Below are 20,451 nucleotides of genomic sequence, written 5' to 3'. Positions count from 1 at the left end.
TCCTTCTGCGCATAGACCTGACACACTTTTTCCAGCAGAAGTGGAAATAATCTCTGTTGTACGAACTTGCCGCGCAAAAAATTTTATTATCGGGTTAGTTGCTTCTATCTCATTTTAAAGCAACAATAATTCTTCACCGATAGTATCGTCACTTTCTTACAATTAGTAAACGCACATAATAAGCATAAGCCATCGACTTAAACATTTACTGTGATTTTAATTTCAACCAATTAATTAGGTTGGAAACTTTAACGCTCCCAAGGAATTTCGCCCAGTTGAGAATTTCCGAATTTGATGAAACTTGGTGCATGAGTAGGTGTTAGAAAAATATTACACGCGCATTATTGTTATCAGCTGAAATTCATATTAAGGGGATAAAAACTACTACCAAACCTGATATTTTTCATCCCTTGAACGTGAATTTCAGCGGATAAAAAACAACCGTGTCTAATATTTCTTAACGCTCTACCAATTTGCTAAGTTCAATCAAAATCGAAGAAAACAAATTTAAACAAAGGAGCTATTGTTTAATTCTTCAGCGATAGATACGAGCGACTGTATGCTCCTAATTTACATAAATCACTGTTCAAAATTATACAGTAGATATTAATGTTATTAGAGCACCAGTGCGCAATGATTACACCTAAATAGGTAGGTACACGGTTTTCTTTCAGTGTAGAATAGAATCGCCCGCGTTTAAGGGGGGAGCCTGGTGTAGCGGATCGAAGAAATCGATTTTTTTTTTGCATAAATCAATAGTTGAACATCACGACAATATGTTCCCAAAGCCGCAAAACGAAATTCGAAAAATTAAAGCGGATATAGCCGATTTTGCTACGGAGCGTCCGGCTATCACAAAACTTGAAATGTGTTTTTCTCGAAACGACAGTTTTATATTTTGCGGGCAATGTAACTAAAAAAATATTCAACCAATCGACTTGGCCTTGTGCACGGATATTTGTGAACATTTTCTTCATAGTACTAAGTTATTGGTATAATGATATTGTTTAAATAAATAACTTTTTTTTACACATTTAAGGCAAAATTTCGTTGGAAACAGTGAACTTTTTATTCAAGAGGCCGCCATTTGTTCATTTTGCATCTTTTAAGTTTCAAATTTCTTCATTCTGTGCGTACACTCATAAACTAAAAGAAAATTGTTCGATTTTTGGTTTCAGATGAAACCAAAAGACGCTACGTTGCCCGCAGTGCAATAATTGCGTCGCCAACGGACTGGGCATAACTTTGTTATTTGCCGCTCTTTTTTAATAATTTTTTTTTGTTACATACCTTAACCTGTTAATACAATATCCTGAAAGTTTCAGAAAGATCTATCAAATACTTTCTTTAAAAAAAAATTCCCGAAAAATGCCTCGATTTTCATTTAGTTACACCAGGCTCCCCCCTTAAGGAATGTGGAAGTAGAGGCAATTTGATTGCGTAATAAAATATTGCGCCTCGTGTGAGTAAATGTTAAGGTGTTAATTATGCAAGTTAAGGCATATGTCGTTGGACGTACCGGTTATCTGAGAGCCGGGGCCATAGTGCGACGACGACCCTGTGAATGTATAGGGGCTGCTATCTAACGGCTGTGACCTTGCTTGACCGTGATTTGGCTCGTTGGCCCGATTTGGTTTCACGCAAGTGTCCACCGGTGCTCCATCAGGGAAACTGTATGCGGAAAGTGCACAGAAAGCCACGACTAGCGTGCCAGTAACTATGTTTCTCATAGTCAAACTCATTCTTCGTTCCCCAAGTTCTTCTTGCGCTCGTCACCTTTAGTCCGATATTAATAAAAATTTGAAAAATGTTAAAAGCTCGCCGTTAAAGGCCCAGGGGACTGACGAATAGGTATCTAATTGAAATGAAAATCAAAGCGATTAGATATTAAATGGCTCGTGCTCGTTCAATGGGATTAATTTGCGAAATATTGCTTCTAGTCTTCCTGATTTCTTCATATTTTTTGTTCTCGAGAAAACAGAAATGAGATCATATTTCTTGAGAATTCTCGAGAAATTGAAGAAAAATATTGCAAAAATTATATTTTTGGAATAATGTTGATAATATTTATCAAAAACAGAAGATAAGTTTAACTAAATGATTATTCCTGTCTAATTTATACAAAACTTGTGTAAATGAAAATATAGATATTAAATATAATTGGTAAATTTATTTATTTAATACAAAATTTGTACAAAGCGAAACATTAGTTTTTGGTTTTAAAATTTATTTTTAAATAGCACAATGCGTCTAATGTAGCGTCAGCGAATCTATTTATTTTTTGTAGTAAAATCTGTTTAAAAAAAATGCGTCTTTTGACCCTTTTGAAAGAAATTCTGGATCATGCAAAAATTTTATGCGGGATACAATAGTCTTATCTCCTCTTTTCTATATTTATTCTTTAATAGCTACAAGAAACTCATTAGGTACTTAATTCAGTATTCAATTTTTCTAAATTTTTAAATAAGAATTTAAGAACATCTTCAGCAGTTAATAATATCCAATCTTCTGTACTGTGATTTTCTATTGGAATTCATATAGCTTCTAATGTTATTAATAAGATCCATTATAAATTATAATACATTCATTTACGAAAATAAATGAGATTTATAATATTTTTCCTAGACTTAAGTTTCTCGAGAAATTATAGTATTTCTCGAGAAATAAGAAATAAGCAATTATAAAATTTCTCGAGAAATTCTCGAGAAAGCATTCTCGAGAAGGAACACTAGTACCGACCATTTCGTTTCAACACCATAAACATATATTAGATAAGAATTAGAATGAAAATCGAAACAGTTAAATGGCACGTGCCTACACCTTCTCCCCCAGTATTAATTCAAGGGATAGGTACTGGTTCGGGGAAATCAGCGTACTGAAACTTAAGTTTCGTATCATCAACGTCACGTGCACGTATGTTGATACCTACGATATATTAGTGAAAAGTGTAATTAGGGATTAATGGGATTAAAATTTCGGTGTTATTTTGCTTATTCGTCGAGAATATTTTAGCAAAACTTATTCTCAGCCCCTATAATTCTAGAAAAATTACCTATATCTATAATTCTGGTAGCACTAATTCTGCTTCGAGGTCTTGAGAACCAGCTAATAACACAGTTCGACAAAATTGAACTTTTTTTCGGACTTGTAACATTCAATAGCCGCTTCTTATAGGTTTTCGTACCCTGAAAACGAATCCGAAAACCGTTTGTCGCCATCACCCTCAGTTTTTGAGAAATTCGATTTTTAAAAAAAACTGCAAATTTTCAACTTTGGATATCTTTTGAATTCAAACCGTAATAGTTATTCGGTTGGTTGTTCCATCCAATTATTTTGTGAACCCTCCTGAATACAACGATATAAATTGTTAGTACATTATGAACATTTAAATATGTTTAAACAATGATCAAAGGGAAAAGGACACCTGAAATGCACCAATTTTTGCAGATATTTTGCTATATATTTTAAAAACTAATGGTCTAGGAGAAAATCTGACCATTCCACGCGATGCAGCAGACATTTTTCCTTCGGAAAGCATCAACAGAAGTGGAAAGTCACGTTTTGTTTTTAATACAAAAGCGAAATAGTTTGGCAAAACCTGCGGCGCCGACAGTGGTAGTCACGCGCGTTAAGCGATTGTGTTACGCTAAGCGGCAGTGGATCCCGCGCCGCCGTTGACTACCACTGTCGGCGCCGCGCGTTTTGCCAAACTATTTCGCTTCTGTATTGAAAACAAAACGTGACTTTCCACTTCTGTTGATGGTTTCCGAAGGAAAAATGTCTGCTAAATCACATAGAGTAGTCAGATTTTCTCCTAGACCCTTAGTTTAGGAAATAAATTGAAAAATATCTTCAAAAATGGGTGCACTTCGGGTGTCATTTTCCCTTTGATCGATGTTTAAACATATTCAAATGTTCATAATGCAACAATAACTAATATCGTTGTATTCGGGACAGTTCATAGAATAATCTGACGCAACGAGCAACCGAATAAGTATTACCGTTTCGACACAAAAGATGTTCAAATTTGAAAATTTGCATTTTTTTTCAAAATCGAATTTCTCAAAAACTGAGGGTGATGGCGACAAACGGTTTGCGGATTCGTTTTCAGGGCACGAAAACCTATAAGGAACGATTATTGAATGTTACAAGTGCAGACGGCTGTCGAACTGTGTAATTAAGATTAAACCCTTAATCTATGAAATTGTTAGATGTCAAACTTGTTCACCGGGATTAGTTTAAAAAGCATTAGCTCGAGGAGGACGCGTTGACTCTATTTCTATATCATTTTTCAAAAAGCACTTACTGTAATCGAATGAATAAAAAGAAGGCGGAATTTGTAGTTATCGTGTTACAGGTAGAACTGCTCGAAAGAAACTGCACGGGCCGATCTCCTGAAAGTAAGTCAAACGTGGTAAAATCCCACCATGGGATCATAAAAGGCAGGTTCAATTCACTTTTGCTAATTGTTACTTTCACTTCGATCCCTTCGTCAATGTTACGACTGACTATACGTTACGTTACGTTACGGCATTTAGGTTTTTGCTAATTCTCATAATTTCCACGACTGCATTTTTCTGAACGTTTCACTCATTTACTAAAATATCACAAAATGTCTATATTATAACTTTCAGTCGGTTGCTTTGGGAAAATAGAATTATAACGTAAATCGCTTAAAAACGTTAGAAACGCTTTTGCACGACACGCCGCATTTTTTAATTTCAAGCAATATGGATCGAAGAACAAAAATATCGAACATATATAGGTACACTTTGGATGTAAGTTTCGGACAAAATAAATTGAATTGTGGAATAAGTATAACTGTAGATTATCGTAGATAAATTATTGGACATTACTCATTTTTGTAAAACAATAAGTAAGTATCGAGTATCGTCAATATTGATTGTATCTTTAAGTTTTAACACTAGCGCCAATATAAAGTTATTACATCGAATGATAAAATAATGAGGGCTCAGATGCAATAAGGGGACTAGCGCTCGAAAATGGGAAAAATTATTGTCCAAACGTTAAGAAATATTGGAAAATTAAATGTTGTTAAACTGTATTTTAAAAAATATAGTGTTGTATTTATATATATCGTCATATCTTCTACAATTATTTATTAATCAGTGTGAAAATTGGTGAAAAACTTCCTTGTATATTAAGAAAAAACTTTGTCGCTGCAAGTTATATGTACCTCAAAATTCCCTCGATACTTTTTAACGGCGAACGTTGAAAGACATGGGTTATGTCCAGTATTACTTTTAATTTAAATATTATTACATTTTTTAACATAAGGGTTTTGTGCATACATTTCACGGTTTCGCTAAAGTTTTCTGAGTTTTATGTTTCAAGTCTCATAACGATCCGTTAATATTTGCTCAAGTTATCGCAATTTATGTTCAAAGAAATAATGAATTTGGTCGAAGAAATTTTTTTTGTTTATAATTTTTATCTCGAATACTAATGATTGGATAAACAAGCTGTAAATAGAAAAAAGGTGTGCCGTGGCGAGCTTTACAACACTATATTTTTTAAAATACAGTTTAACAACATTTAATTTTCCAATATTTCTTAACGTTTGGACAATAATTTTTCCCATTTTCGAGCGCTAGTCCCCTTATTGCATCCGAGCCCTCAATTATTAATATTTGGTTATTAGTATAAACGCAGTATAGTGTACCAATGTAGGTACGTATAGTATAGATGAAGAAGCGGAAACTAAAATTGAATGAAAAACATAAGATTCTGAAGTCTGATATACCAGTTGCAAGAGTGTTGAGTTTACTTTCTACATCAGAGCTATTCCACGTCAAAACGAATAGGTGAAAAATTTAATTTCACCGATTCTCTTAAAAATTACAGCATTTGTTGATTACCTTGCAAAAACAAAGTATACTGAATTTCAACGGCCTATGTCAAATAGTTTTTGAAATATTTAATGTTAAAGTCTCAAAATTTCAAACAAATCGACTGACGCGCCATCACTTTAACTGTAATATCTCGGCCATTTTTGAAGATAATGCCAGCGTCTTGGGTTCGTTTTAAAGCTGAAGGGATGCTTTCTCAAACCGTATATAGAATATTTTGTTTATTGTTGATAAACTGAACAGCAATCGATGTCAAAGTTTCAAATCGCGATTTGACGTCGTTCCCACACACGGTTGGGCTTGAAAAAAATACCATTCGCTTCGTTAAGTCTTCAAGTAATAAATGCCTTTTTCAAACAAGTGGAGAGGTTTTGGGAATAGTTAACAAAAAAATAAAACTTACGATAGTGCACACCGCTTGGAACTGCACGGACCCCATGGTCAGTCCGCACGCACGGGTTTTCAAAACAATAGCCTAACGTAGGAAAGTATTTATATACAATGGGTTAAAACAAATTTTTCTTTCAGTGTTTTCGGTATTCTCGAGAAAAATAGTAGGAATATCTGCTACCTGCTATTGCTAATCTGTTATATGGTGAGCAGATATTCCTACTACTTTTCTCGAGAATACTGTTAAGTTTATTAACGATAAACAAAATATTCTACATACGGTTTGAGAAAGCATTCCTTCAGCTTTAAAACGAACCCAAAACGGTGGCATTATCTTTAAAAATGACCGAGATATTACAGTTAAAGTGACGAGGCGTCAGCCGACTTTGTTTGAACTTTCGAAACTTTACCATTAAATATTTCGAAAACTATTTAACATAGGTCGTTGAAATTCGGTATACTTTGTTTCTGCAAGGTTATCGACAAATGCTGTAATTCTTAAGGGAATCGGTGAAACTAAATTTTTCACCTATTCGTTTTGACGTGGAATAGCTCATTATGGGTGAACTTAAAACTTTTCTGATTACTTTTCAGTGTTTGTCGATAGCATCCTAATCATTAAACAGAAATAAATTCACGAAGACACTGTAGAGAAACTTATCAAACTACTACGTTACATAATTGTAAGTTAGTTATTACCTTCGCATATTAGCAAAATATTGAATGTTAAATTAATATAACGTAATTCTTGCGCAACGTTTTCACTTAATAATGCCCATAACTTAATGACATCGATTTAATGTTGATCTACATTTACTGTGTGCTCAGCGATTCGTGGGCGACATCGTATACACATGTATTATAAATATGTGTACTTACACTTTATACGTGGAAAAGGTGCGTTCCCCTGGTCAGTGATACTTTTCACAGTGTTATTGATTTTCCCCGAGCTTTAGGAGCAACGTAGCATAAAGCATAAAAATATTCACGAGCGTATTCATTGGAATGAGAACACTTGGGGTGAAGCATCCAGCACATCAGTTTTTAATTATTGATTACAAACTGCTGATAAAAACTTACACGTTAAAGTTCCTTACATTATAGCCATCGTCGAAATCAACTACCCTAAATTATAATTTTGAAAAAAAAGCTGTAGAAGGAAATCTAGCTATAAAAATTCGCGTCGTTGCATTGTTGCAAAATTTAAAAGATACGCACCGTTTAACAGTGGTCTTGAGTACACTACTGCTGTATGATTATAAATAAACTACTGACAACCATCGGAATCGCGTTTAAAATATATACATACATCTGCATACCGAACACAATAATTTATCCTTTTACAAACGTAGCATAAAAAATTATTAAAAGGATCACCCCTTAGTTACATATACATACATCAAGAATACTTACGTTATATACTCTGATTGGGGTTTTACGAAGAAAAAAAAATATTACAACACCTGCTTTATGCTAATTACATATCTCGGCACTATCAAATTTTGTTTCATTTTGTACAATACATACTATACTGACTGGCGTCTCAAATGCTCCACACTTTGTTGCATGTAAACCTTATTTCACATTACTGACTATTGACACACGCGACCACTCATACATCATTAATACATATGAAATGTACTAGACAAAAATATCATAATTCGTTCAGTGGTATATATAAATACATTGAAATTCTATATATAGAAAGAGGAATGTTTCAATCCAATTTCGTTAAAGCGGAAGAATACGCTCCATTTTCGATTACTTCAATTGCACAAGGCCGTGGGAACCAACCTCGTTTTCGTAGTTGCTTTTCGTTCTCATTGTCTCGTTTCTTTTCGCCAAACAACCAGTATCTGCAAAAGAAAGTATCCATTCTCCAATATACATATACGTATAGACAACACAGTTCGACAAAATTTAACTTTTTTTCTGTTCTGTAACATTCAATAGGCGTCCCTCATAGATTTTTGTGCGTTGAAAACGAATCCGTAAACCGTTTACCGCCATCACCCTCAGTTTTTGTAAAATTCGATTTTAAAAAAAAAATGCCAATTTTCAACTTTGAACATCTTTTGTGTTCAAACAATAATAGTTATTCGGTTGCTTGTTCCATTCAATTATTCTATGAACCCTCCGGAATACAACGATATAAGTAATTATTGAATTATAAGCATTTAAATATGTTTAAACAATGGTCAAAGGGAAAAGGACACCCGAAAATGCACCAATTTTTGCAGATATTTTGCTATATATTTTAAAAACTAAGGGTCTAGGAGAAAAATTGACTACTCCACGGGATGCAGCAGAAATTTTTCTTTCGGAAACCACCAACAGAAATGGTAAGTCACGTTTTGTTTTCAATACAGAAGCGAAATAGTTTGGCAAAACGTGCGCTGTCGACAGTGGCAGTCACGCGATTTAAGGGGAGTAGGCAGTCAGATAGCTCGAAAATCAAGTATTTTTTGCGAATTAATTACAAGGAGATGAACACAAATTGTGACTAGCACTTTTGGATAATGTTTGTTAATACTATAAATAGTAAAAAAAAAATTAGTTGATTAATATATACATATGTATGACAGCGCTGCGGTTGCCTGATATATAGGTGTTTTTTCTGGAGCCGCTGTAATTTTGCAGTGATTCTAGCCGTAAGAAATTGAATTGTGAAATATTCTCTGAAATTAATACTTTGCCCTGACCCCCATTCTGTCCTTAACCTATTAAAAAAGAAAAAATATCACAATTATAAAAATGGCGGCTGTAAAACGGTAAATTTTAAAGAAACTTGATTTTTCGCCAGGGAAAAGAGCCAATTTATTTTTTTTTTTGTCAAAACAGAAGTTTTCACAGACTTCTGCGTAGGTTCAGGTCATAACTAGACATGTTTCACATATGCTGAATTCTTGTCAAATTGACTTGTACCTCCGTTTTTTCGCAATCACTGCAAAACGAAGAGGAAATATGATTCCGAGAAAAACGCATTTAAAATTTCGAAAGAAGAATGAGTCTACCTGCGTGCGCGCAGAAACGGTTTATAACGCGCTCGACCTTTTCGGCTGTAAAATCCTTAATTTTGCGAATTTTAATATCAACCAAACGGCATTTTACTCGGGAATTAGTGCTGGGACTATTCGAATAATTTAATATTCGAATATTTTACAAGTATTCGAATGCTACGAATAAACTTCGAATATTTGAGTATTCGAATGTTATTATTTGAATAGTATGGTGTGAAGTGGGTCAAAATTAGCTTACAAGATTTCACCCTGACAAATGAACCTAAAGAACTTGATTTATAATTCACACCATACTATTCGAATACATCGGTATTCGAATACTTAAATGTTCGAATAGTATTCGAATACTTAAATACTCGGATAGTATTCGAATACTTGGTTATTCGGACAGTATTCGAATACTTGGATATTCGAATAGTATTCGAATACTTAAATACTCGGATAGTATTCGAATACTTGGTTATTCGGACAGTATTCGAATACTTGGATATTCGGATAGTATTCGAATACTTGGATATTCGGATAGTATTCGAATACTTGGATATTCGGATAGTATTCGAATACTTGGATATTCGGATAGTATTCGAATACTTGGATATTCCGATAGTATTCGAATACTTGGATATTCGGATAGTATTCGAATACTTGGATATTCGGATAGTATTCGAATACTTGGATATTCGGATAGTATTCGAATACTTGGATATTCGAATTATATTCGCCAAACAATTGACAACTGAAGTATTCGAATATTCGAATACCGAAAAATTCGACAAATACTCCCAGCCCTACTCGGGAAGGGTGGTACTTTCGAAAAATACAACAACAAAAAAATCGTGTTTCTAACTGCCTAGTCCCCTTAAGCGATTGTGTGACGCTGAGCGGCAGTATATCGCGCGCCGCCGTTGACTACCACTGTCGACGCCACACGTTTTGCCAACCTATTTTGCTTCTGTATTGAAAACAAACTGTGTCTTACCACTTCTGTTGATGCTTTCCGAAGGAAAAATGTCTGCCGCGTTGCGTCGAGTAGTCAGATTTTCTCCTAGACCCTTAGTTTGGGAAATAAATTGAAAGATATCTTCAAAAATGTGTGCATTTCGGGTCTCCTTTTTCCTTTGATCGATGTTTAAACATATTTAAATGTTCATAATGCAATAACTTATATCGTTGCATTCGGAAGGGTTCATAGAATAATTTGACGCAACGAGCAACCGAATAAGTATTACCGTTTCGACACAAAAGATGTTCAAAGTTGAAAATTTGCATTTTTTTTTCAAAATCGATTTCTCGAAAACTGAGGGCGATGACGACAAACGCTTTGCGGATTCGTTTTCAGCGCACAAAAATCTATAAAAAACGGTTATTGAATCTCACAGACCAAAATGGCTGTTGGACAGTGTAATTGAATAATTAGCTACTTAAAATGTATTTAAAACATACTTCCTCCATCGTGTTACGAGTACAATGTCGCCGACTTTGAGCTTAACACGCGGTTCATCCGTACAAGGTGGGTGACAAAATACACCCCAACCGTGTCTAAACGGCACCCATGATCCAGATGCTTCTTCTATGACTCTATAAGTTTTAGCCCTCTTCCGTTTATCTTTCTTCTGTGCTAATTGCTCACGCTGAAGTATTGTGGAAGTGACCGTACTTTAAGCTTTCATCGAGTTATTCAGAAATTATATCTATTTTGAATCAAACAGAAGAAATTACTGTTAATGTGTATTGGTCACAGCCATCTATTATGGGCCAATTAATTCCATCGCCCACTGGAGTACAGTCCCATGTGAGAACTTGCTGGACATTGAAACGCCATCCTTTTGAATACGGATAAATGAATTTGTCTCTAGTTCCAAATCTTCGATAGTGAGCCTTCTCTGAAATCCAAGCTTCTATTTCTGTTTGATTTCTGATTATAGCTAGCATCTAGAAAGTATATAGAGAGCGTGGTTATGCAACTACATAACTATAAATTCCATAATATTAGTATTTTACCTGAAAGTATAGTAATGTCCCCACAGCTAGAATAACACCAATTGACAAACCAATACTGAAAATTACTAACATCAGAATAAATACAGAAGGTGGTGGGAACGATAATGGTTTTAAAGATAGTACAGTCATCAGCCAAGAAACTAGTATAAAAGTAGAAACACAACATCCACCGACCGCGCTTGCTAGAAATGCTGTAAAATGCCCATGGTTGTAATGCCCCACGCAATTATTTATCCATGGACAATGATGATCCATTTTTATTACACAACGACTACCTAAAAAGTCAAGAAGTAACTCATAATAAACTACACGAGAGAGCAATTTTAACAAATTATACAAAATCTCACACTTTCTGCAATGATGAGATCTTGGTGCTTTATAGCCTTCACAGACAGAGCAATATTGCAAAAATTGGGTATCTGTTGCCTTTTCCTGAAAAGACAAATATGCTTTCATCTCAAATATCGTGTGTATATTTCAGTTATTATCCTTCGATATATATACTGCAATACCGGCATCCATTTTAATGAAAGGAAACCAGGTCCCTCGTAAATAGCACTGATGAAATGGAAGAGAGAAGAGCCACTGAGACAAAAAAAAAGAGTAAAATTAATTGCTCCAAAGAAGCTCTCTTGTGGTGGCCACCATTGTCTACTACAATGTATTGTCATCAAAGTGATTATTTTTATAATTCCTAAAAAAGAAACATCATAAAGAAGAAAATATTAATGAAGGCAGATTGAAGTGAAATAGTTACTTAAGTTTAAATGATATATTTATATTAATACACGTGTACAATACATTCACACATACATCATCATTGAACAGAGAATAAGAAGCAGAACTTTCGGGAGACTATTTAAATATCACGGGATGTTATTGTAGTGTATAGTATTAAATGAAATGCAAGTAGTTTTATGTCAGGTTTGACCCGACGGAACTTGACCCTCAATTTCTCTCTCGCGTAATGACGGGACATAACCAAAGTGTGCATATTTTACTCGGTGTATTTATTGCTGCTACCATTCGGAACGAATGAACACATTCTTTTGTTCGGAGTACAGTCATAAACAGATGCAAAACTGATACTTTCGATTCACCTACCAAGAGCAGTAAGCGGACCCCAATGGCATATTTTCTTTAACGGATTGACGCACATGCCGTCACCATAAAACTATCATTAATTATCTCTTGATTCCTATCAAACAGGTATCTAATACGTCTGCTGCGAAAGAACAATCTTTGTTATCGTTTACCAAATCTGCAGAAGCGTATCTCTCTCGGTAACACATCCCGTTACCATTCATATACGTACATATATGTACATATGTTGGTATCAATGTATGAATATTCAGGGTGGCGAGCAGAGGTGTAAGCAGAGGTGTAAGATGCGAAGATTTCCGACTGCAGCGCCGCTTGCGGTAGAGCGAGGAAGTTTTGATAGTTTTCATTCGGTCCGTACTCTATTCTGTCATGCTAAAGTTAATGGCCGGAGTATCGAGAGTATGTGAGCCCAGCGCTTCGGATGAGTACGGACAATTTCGGGAGTTGAAAGGGACGGTGAATATGAGCCTTTCTCTCTCGCTCTTGAAACGTTGAGATTCTAGTGCCGGCAAGGTTGAGGTTCGGGGATCTTTCGTCTTACTTACTCATACTGTACTTATCACGGACTCCTTCAATCTTACAGGCCTCGGACGGTAAAGGGCAACCCTGGTCGCTGGCAAGCGGCACGAGCCACCGTAATGCGATTTTGGCTTCCCGGATATTTTCACTTTCCGATTCAGATATTCTTGTAACGAAACAAAATTTCGAGAAAAAAAATTTATTGCAGAAATACACGTTTTAGGATCTCCTGATCACACTGAGACTATTAAAAAAATAGATTTTTTTCAAAATCTCGAATGTTTGTTAACACAATTGCGTTTAAATGGCTCAATAGATTTTAATAAAACTTTATATTTAGATTTCATATTTTCGTCTTAAAATCTGGTTAATTTTTTAACCCAATCGGTTCATGAATAATGATAGTTACCTCTTATAATTCTATAATTTTTCGTATTATTTAGTATAAATATTCGTTATTCGTAAGAATTAAAAAGATTCTCTAAATGAATCTCACAGGGAATTAAATACTACGTAAAAAAAGTTAAATAAATTTTTTCCCTATTTTCGCTCATAAAGTATTTTCGTTCACGATACACGTAGGATTTTGCAATATCCGAATTGCAATAAACCGTTGACATTGACGATAGACGCTTTAGCTTACGCTATGGGCACCGATACTTACTTGTACAGTTACAATTATTACAGAGAACAATTTATTAAAATTAAATAAAATTTATTTTCTTATAATTTTCGTATAAAATAATTGACATAATTAATAATTAATGCACATCTGTGTTGTTTTTTGTTTCCTTTCTATATTTATTAAACATCCATAGAAGACAAAAAAATCAATAAATATGTACATATAAAGGTATGTTAAAAGTTATTAAATTTATGCCTACAGTATGTATACACTTAAATTATTTTGTAATGTCATTTGTATAAATTATGTTTAATTATGGGATAATCAGCTTGACAATAATTTTTTCGGTGTATTATATATGTATGCATCTATATGTATAGTTATATACATATAGTAAATAACAGTATGATAGGATGAAGCGATATGAAAAAATCGGTTGAGAAACATTAAATGAATTGATATCAAGCAAGAATGAAAAAAAGATAACGTTTAGATAGAAAGCGAAACGATTGCAAATATAAACCACAAACACAAATTTAATTCCAAAATATTATTAAAAATTTGAATAAAAACGAAACTAATGGCTACGAATATAAATTATTACTTGACATTAATGTAAAATGATTTGGGCCAATCGAAATTGTAGAAACAGTTTCTCCGCGGGCTTTAAAAGCTGTTTTAATCACGGCAATGGAATTTACAGAATCATGACTAAGTTTACTTCTTTTACAAGTTTTGACATCGGTCAGAATAGAGAAAATTCTTTCTGCTTCTGCATTTGAGTGAGGAAGATTCCTTACAACATTCACGAGTTGTTTCAATACTGGGGACAGAAGATTGTTATCTTTATCACTCGCAGAATTAATTTGGACCTACATGTCATCAAAGCACAGCTGTGACAATTCTTGACATTGCACTTTGTCGAAAGTATAATACAACTTATTCCATTCTTCTTTTAATTTTAAGTGGTCAAAAGATCCTAATTTTTGTGCAACGTAAATTAAATTTTTGAAAGTACAGTCTCTATTACTGTCAAAAAGTGCTAATTTAAAATCAGAAACTTGCAAACTGCCTAAAAATGTATATTTTAAAGCTAAACGTTTTATTATCTCGGTAATGGCTCTAATGTAAAAAGCTAAGCAAAAATTTTTAATTTCAAGAAACGTTTCCTGGGGCAAAGTATTATGCAGACGTAATAGCAGACGTCTTCAAGACGTCTTTGCGACAATAGCAGACGTCTTTTAAGACGTCTTTACGATAATAGCAGACGTCTTGAAAGTCTGAAACAGACGACTTTAGGACGTCTTTAAGACATCTGTGTGTTATCTGGACGTTACCACATCACAGCCGTCTATCATTAAAGTCTACGTCTTTCTCTCATCCCCATCCACATCGCCGGTTTCCCGACTTTTAGACTTTTTAATAATAGAGCACTAAAGAGGTGAACATGCACATCCGCCATATTAAGTCCTCTGAAGACAGAAGATTGTTGAGTACCCGCCTTTTTGAGTATTGACAAATTTACTTTATAAACCAAATATAAACTGAAATGTAATAAAATACTCTAATAATTTGTCGTGCTACTGTGCATCAATATCAACAACGCATATTTTGTTTATAAAGTGAATCTGACAATACCCAAAAACGCGGGTACTCAATAATCTTCTCTGTCCAGAGGACCCAATATGGCGGATGCTCATAGGGCGGTATTCTCAGTCGCTACTGTTGCGCGATTCCGTAGAGACTTCTAAATAGGCGGCTGGTCCGTGCCCGTGGAGCGCTGAAGCACTCAACTCACGAGTTGCGTGGGAATTTCAATGAACGAAAGGAATGAAATGAAACACTTTCTGGATAATTCCTAAGATTGGATTTTAATGGATAGCTCGATGTTGGCTGTATTGCTAACAAGTTCGATCTAAACTTTTTACAAAATCACTCCTCGTTTGTAACCTCCGAGCGCCCTACTCCTCCAATTTCGGCGTGTTCCTCTGTCTCCTTCCCTGGATCCTTTCGTCCAATCAAGTGTAGCGGAGTAAACCTCTTACTTAAGGAATTAACAATCACTTTATTTTATGCGAAAATAATACACAGAGTTTGCATTTGCTAGAGACCGTTTAAAAACGGTCGACTGCCTTCCTCGACAGTTACGTTCCGAGTCTGCCAAGCGCTCTTTTCCGTTGGCCACCAAATTTCCCCTGGCACGTCCTTTTCCTCGGCTTAGGGCAATAAACAGCCCACTCAAGTGGCCTTGAACTCTCCTGCAGGCCAGGATGGGTTTTGTGCTTACACAAGGTGGTGTTGTCCCTCAAACTTCGTCAGGGGGTTGTCCTTCAGCCATCTCTCCGTCCCTGGCCCTTCCTTCGCGCTTCCCTCCACTCTCGGCTGGTGGTCGAGGCACGCTTTCCGTTTACATAGTCTATTTACATTACATACATATCTAGCAGATAGGCAAGCGCAACCCTCAGGGTCAGGACGACGTTGCCGGCGCAAAGTTTATGACTTTATGACTTTCAGCCTTTCCCGAGCTGAGTTTTTACCCCAACAGGACTGAAATTACTGAATGCTATCCCAGATTCTCGTACGCCTTCTGAGTTCAGGTATCCTACTAATATTGTATGAGCACGTTCGAAAAACTGGCATGGAAAAACCCTCGAGAAGCACAACGCGCTCTACGTGTTTACAAGTCCTGGCAATAAACTCTTCCTCGTCTTCCGTTTCAATCTCGTTTAAAACCTTCCAGATGTGCTGTTCGCTTCGAACCCACATGTCTATAATAAATCTTTTCGCTACAAAGGATTTTGAATTACGCTCTACATCTAGTTTCGATATCCCTATGTCATATAGCTAACTTCACGCAATCACACATATTTAACCAGCGGAAACCGCAACACTACTTATTCTTAAGCAAATGCTTAAGCATTCGGCATCCTTTACTAGCTACTAAGTTAGTAGAGGATGCCGCATGCTTAAGCATTTGTTTAAGAATAAGTAGCGACTAAGAATACCGCCCATTCTCACCTCTTTAGTGCTGTAAGACTAACCGACGCCAGCGCCAAGCGAGTGACACCGCGGCCAACCAGCATCGACAACATATTTCCCGGTGATGCTGGTTGGCCGTGGTGTTGGTTCGCGTTGGCGCCACCTGGCTGGCTTGGCGCTGGCGTCAGTTCACGCACACTTACCACTGCTCCTGTAGGTGTTTCCCCCTCCATCAGTGGAGCCGAATCCCTCCTAACTCTGGCTCATACCAACACATAGCTATCATAACAAACAACGAATGAGTTATAAAAGGTGATAGTTTGTAAAGTAACTTCAAGATACCGTTTTGCTTTATCGACTATTATGTAAATATGAAAGAATTCGATGTATGTAAATTTATTATTCAAATAGCGAGTATGGATACTTGCACGTATAAGAGTTGGTTTTTGTTATGTGCCTTTGAAATAGTACTATGCATTAACATTTATATAATACACTTTCTTTCAGACTAACAATCGAGTAGAGCTTTCTACACCACCTGTTCCTAAAGCACGTCCACCCTTAAGAAACTATAATGTAGTAGGGAATGATACATTTTCTTTAAATAATTCTGACGGTTCCCAGACACAGGAAAGTGTGCACAGTACTAAACAAGAACAAGAAAATCCTTGTACTGATGATAGTATTAATAGTGATTCGTCACAGAGTCGGATATTAGAGTTTCCTTTTATATCTGCATCCAATTCTCCAGTAACAAGACAATTGCACAAACGAAGTATTAATAGTTTAACTACTTCTACCTCGTACAATAGAACTAACAGTATTTCTTTTTCATATAAGCAACTACCAAATCCACCAAAAGACAAGTCTTTTAAAAAATATGTTAGTTATCTTTTGTCCACTGTTATTTTCATTATATTCTTACTAATAATTATCTCCATTCAAAAAGTACCTTACGAGGAAAACAATCTCAAGATAGTAATAGAGAACAAAGAAACTGAAAAGAATGATACAGAAAAGCTTGATTTAGTTGAAATAGATAAGATATTAGAACCAACGATGCGGACAATTCAAACACAATTCTCTAATCAGAAAAAAGACATTTGGAATGATATAGCATCTGGAATGTATGATCTAGTTTTGTATCCTCGGAAACCTTTGACTATTATCTTATTTGGAAATGAAACAGATACTTTGAATTGCTTAGCGAAATTACTCGGACAATTAGGTGGTATAATTTTAGGTAGCAATGATTATTTAACTTTAACACCAAGAGATTTTCCAAGCGATGTTGGGCAAACCATTCACAATTTCAAAGTACAAATCACACAAAAGCGGGCAGTGGTAAGTATTTTACACAATTTTTTGTAGTTCTATCGTACTTCGAGTTATGCTTTAAAAATTTCAGGGACCTGGAACGAAATGTTTTTTCGTTTCGGTTCAATTTCGATAACAATAATTTCGTTTCGGTTAATATCATTCCTGCTGAAAAATATTTCATTTCCATTAGGATGAAAAACAATTTTTTTTCCAAACCAGTTATTTCGTTTATAAAAAAACTCGTATAAACTTATTTTAACAATTGTATTGCCTTTGGTACTTATATTATAAAATATTTTACATTATATTTATGTATTAAAGAATATTATATATTATGTCTTATAAAAAAAAAATCCACTCACGAGGGCAAGACTCCCAGCACCCCAGCCAGCCCTATCAGGGTTCAGACTCCTTTTTTTACCGACGAAACATGATGAAAATAAGGGGCGCGCTCAATTTAATTTTTTTAAGCTGAAGCGTACAGAACGTTATTAGTCGGAATTTTTATTTCGGTTATGTACAGTGGCTCACAGCCATAATCGTACACTCTTTAAAATCGCATAACTTGTTTCAAATTAATCCAAACGACTTGAGTTTTTTTTAGACGCTAGAAAGATTAGTTTGCTAAGTGACGTGTTCGTCGTTTTGAAAAAAATGCACTTGGTCGGAATAGCAAAAAAAATAGAAAAGGTCGTTTATTCAACTTTTTTTTGTGAGCCTGTAATGAAAATTAAAAAAAAAGTTTGTAGATTGAAGTAAGTTGTATACGTGTCTAAAATTTCAGGAAAAACGGTTAACGGTACTCTGAGCTATAAACGCTTAAAGATCGCAGAATAAGGTTGAGAATCGCTGATTTTGGGAATTCCGCGATTCTCGACCTTATTCTGCGATCTTTAAGCGTTTATAGCTCAGAGCAACGTTAACCGATTTTCATGAAATTTTAGACATGTATAGGGTAAACGCACCAATAAATAAACACTTAAGGCTAATGAATGAACACTTTTATAAATTTATGTTTGCAGCGCGATTGATTCCACGTGCTGCAAAAATTGTTTGGGTATGAAGTAAGAAATTAAAAGAAGTCTCTAATTAATTAGTTGCTTATTTTAATAACTTATTTTACTCATTTTAAAATAAAATGTCCATTCACTGGTAGGTATTTATTTACTGTTACATCCACCCTACAACTTACTTCAATCTACAAACGGGTTTTTTGAATTTTCATTACAGGCTCACAAAAAAAAGTTGAAAAAACCTTTTCTATTTTTTTGCTATTCCGACCAAGTGTATTTTTTTCAAAACGACGAATCACGTCACTTAGCAAACTAATCCATCTAGCTTCTAAAAAAAACTCAAGTCGTTTAGATGCATTTTAAAAAATTTATGCGATTTTAAAGAGTGTACGATTATGGCTGTGAGTCACTGTATATCGTTTTCACAACTGCAACAGGGTCAAGAATTTCGTTTCGTTACTGTTCCGCTCCGGGTCCCTGAAAAATTTAGTTTTATTTGGAAGAATACTTATTTTGTAATATTTTCAGATAGTTCAGGATCTATTAAGCATCAATACAGAAGCGATAAAAGCATTTCACAATTTTTGCGATAGGGAAAAACCCTTGGTTGAGAATGCTGTTTATATTATGACAGTCGTTACTGATGAATACAAACCATCGCAAAGAGGAATAGAATTCATCGAAAGGCAAATTACAAAGAAATTGTCGAATAATATAGAGAAGGATATTTTAGATCCTCTGGTAACTAGGCTGACGGATGGAATTATTGTACCAGTATTGCCAGAATCACGTACAAATTTCAATAAAACAAGCTGTTCTTTGCCCGCCCATCGCAAGCTATGATCTTTCCACAAATCCACGAAATACAATTAAGTGATGTGTTACTGTGATGTTACTGTGATAACAAGCAAGTAAAGTAATATTGATATAGAGCAAAATCCAAAATTTTTATTGTTTGGAGTATCTGAAACAGTTGTGTATATACATATATTATATATTAAAATAAATGCAACTATTTGTGTATTAATATTCAACTTTATTTTGTTTCGCCAAATGACAGTACAGAAAATCAAGATCTTTATCTAAAGATTTCCAATGATTATTTGGCGGTTCCTACAAATTTTCAAAAAATATAACAAGATCGCACTGCCTCTAGCATGATTTTAGCTACGCCTTTTAATAACAAGTTTATTTGCTTAAAAATAAAATACAATGAATAGGTTCACTTCATACATATCATATGTGTTTGTTATCGTGTAGTACCGTCAATCTTTAGTCCACGTAACGTTATTAGCGTCATAAATTGCCAATTTACAATGCGTCTATCGATATTATTTTGGGAACAGGATCATAAGATGAAAGCAGAGAAAAATTGCATGCTACATTATATCAGAGGGAAAAAACACATCAAGAATGAATTTCATATTCTCAAAGTCTATTTAACTACTAAGAACTAAAAATATTTCTGCGACAAATATAAATTTTGCAAATTCCAGCATAGTAGAGAATACATTTACAAAATTATTGTAAGCTCTTTATATCAAACTTTGATAAACTTGGATTGAAGAGGTGTTTGCAGATACAATCGAAGAAGATAAAGCAAGCTGTTT

At 34.9% G+C, this 20,451-nt stretch overlaps 3 protein-coding genes across 7 annotated transcripts in view; 1 reads left to right on the top strand and 2 right to left on the bottom strand.

Moving 5' to 3' along the window:
- Window positions 1-4,394, bottom strand: part of LOC143371685 (putative ferric-chelate reductase 1) — a 53,763-nt gene extending 49,369 nt beyond the window's left edge. For all 3 annotated transcript variants that reach the window (XM_076817157.1, XM_076817158.1, XM_076817155.1), the window contains exons 1-2: window positions 4,307-4,394; window positions 1,520-1,776 (exon numbers count right to left, since the gene is read on the bottom strand). In XM_076817157.1, coding sequence (XP_076673272.1) covers window positions 1,520-1,742 — 223 coding nt within the window. In that variant the 5' untranslated portion in view covers window positions 1,743-1,776; window positions 4,307-4,394. The remainder of the gene's footprint in view (window positions 1-1,519; window positions 1,777-4,306) is intronic.
- A 2,887-nt stretch (window positions 4,395-7,281) lies between these two features.
- Window positions 7,282-12,601, bottom strand: LOC143371154 (palmitoyltransferase ZDHHC6). 2 transcript variants are annotated; one of them, XM_076816102.1, is made up of 7 exons: window positions 12,386-12,601; window positions 11,794-11,975; window positions 11,629-11,713; window positions 11,282-11,556; window positions 11,000-11,212; window positions 10,724-10,911; window positions 7,282-8,116 (listed from the first exon to the last, which is right to left on the bottom strand). In XM_076816102.1, the coding sequence occupies exons 1-7, from the start codon at window positions 12,438-12,440 to the stop codon at window positions 7,978-7,980; spliced, it is 1,137 nt and encodes a 378-aa protein (XP_076672217.1). In that variant the 5' UTR covers window positions 12,441-12,601; the 3' UTR covers window positions 7,282-7,977. The 2 variants fall into 2 exon arrangements, with proteins under 2 accessions (XP_076672217.1, XP_076672219.1); XM_076816104.1 differs by having other exon boundaries at window positions 11,794-11,866; window positions 12,386-12,593.
- A 4,154-nt stretch (window positions 12,602-16,755) lies between these two features.
- Window positions 16,756-20,246, top strand: Torip (Torsin interacting protein). Of its 2 annotated transcripts, none has more exons than XM_076817096.1 (3): window positions 16,756-16,894; window positions 17,016-17,852; window positions 19,370-20,246. In XM_076817096.1, the coding sequence occupies exons 1-3, from the start codon at window positions 16,880-16,882 to the stop codon at window positions 19,682-19,684; spliced, it is 1,167 nt and encodes a 388-aa protein (XP_076673211.1). In that variant the 5' UTR covers window positions 16,756-16,879; the 3' UTR covers window positions 19,685-20,246. The 2 variants fall into 2 exon arrangements, with proteins under 2 accessions (XP_076673211.1, XP_076673212.1); XM_076817097.1 differs by having other exon boundaries at window positions 17,016-17,856; window positions 19,374-20,246.
- The last annotated feature ends 205 nt before the right edge of the window (window positions 20,247-20,451 follow it).

This window comes from Andrena cerasifolii, chromosome 7 (assembly GCF_050908995.1).
Source record: "Andrena cerasifolii isolate SP2316 chromosome 7, iyAndCera1_principal, whole genome shotgun sequence".
Taxonomy (NCBI): Eukaryota; Metazoa; Arthropoda; class Insecta; order Hymenoptera; family Andrenidae; genus Andrena; species Andrena cerasifolii.
The sequence above is the reverse complement of the archived record's forward strand: the minus strand, read 5'-3'. Positions and strand labels throughout refer to the sequence as shown.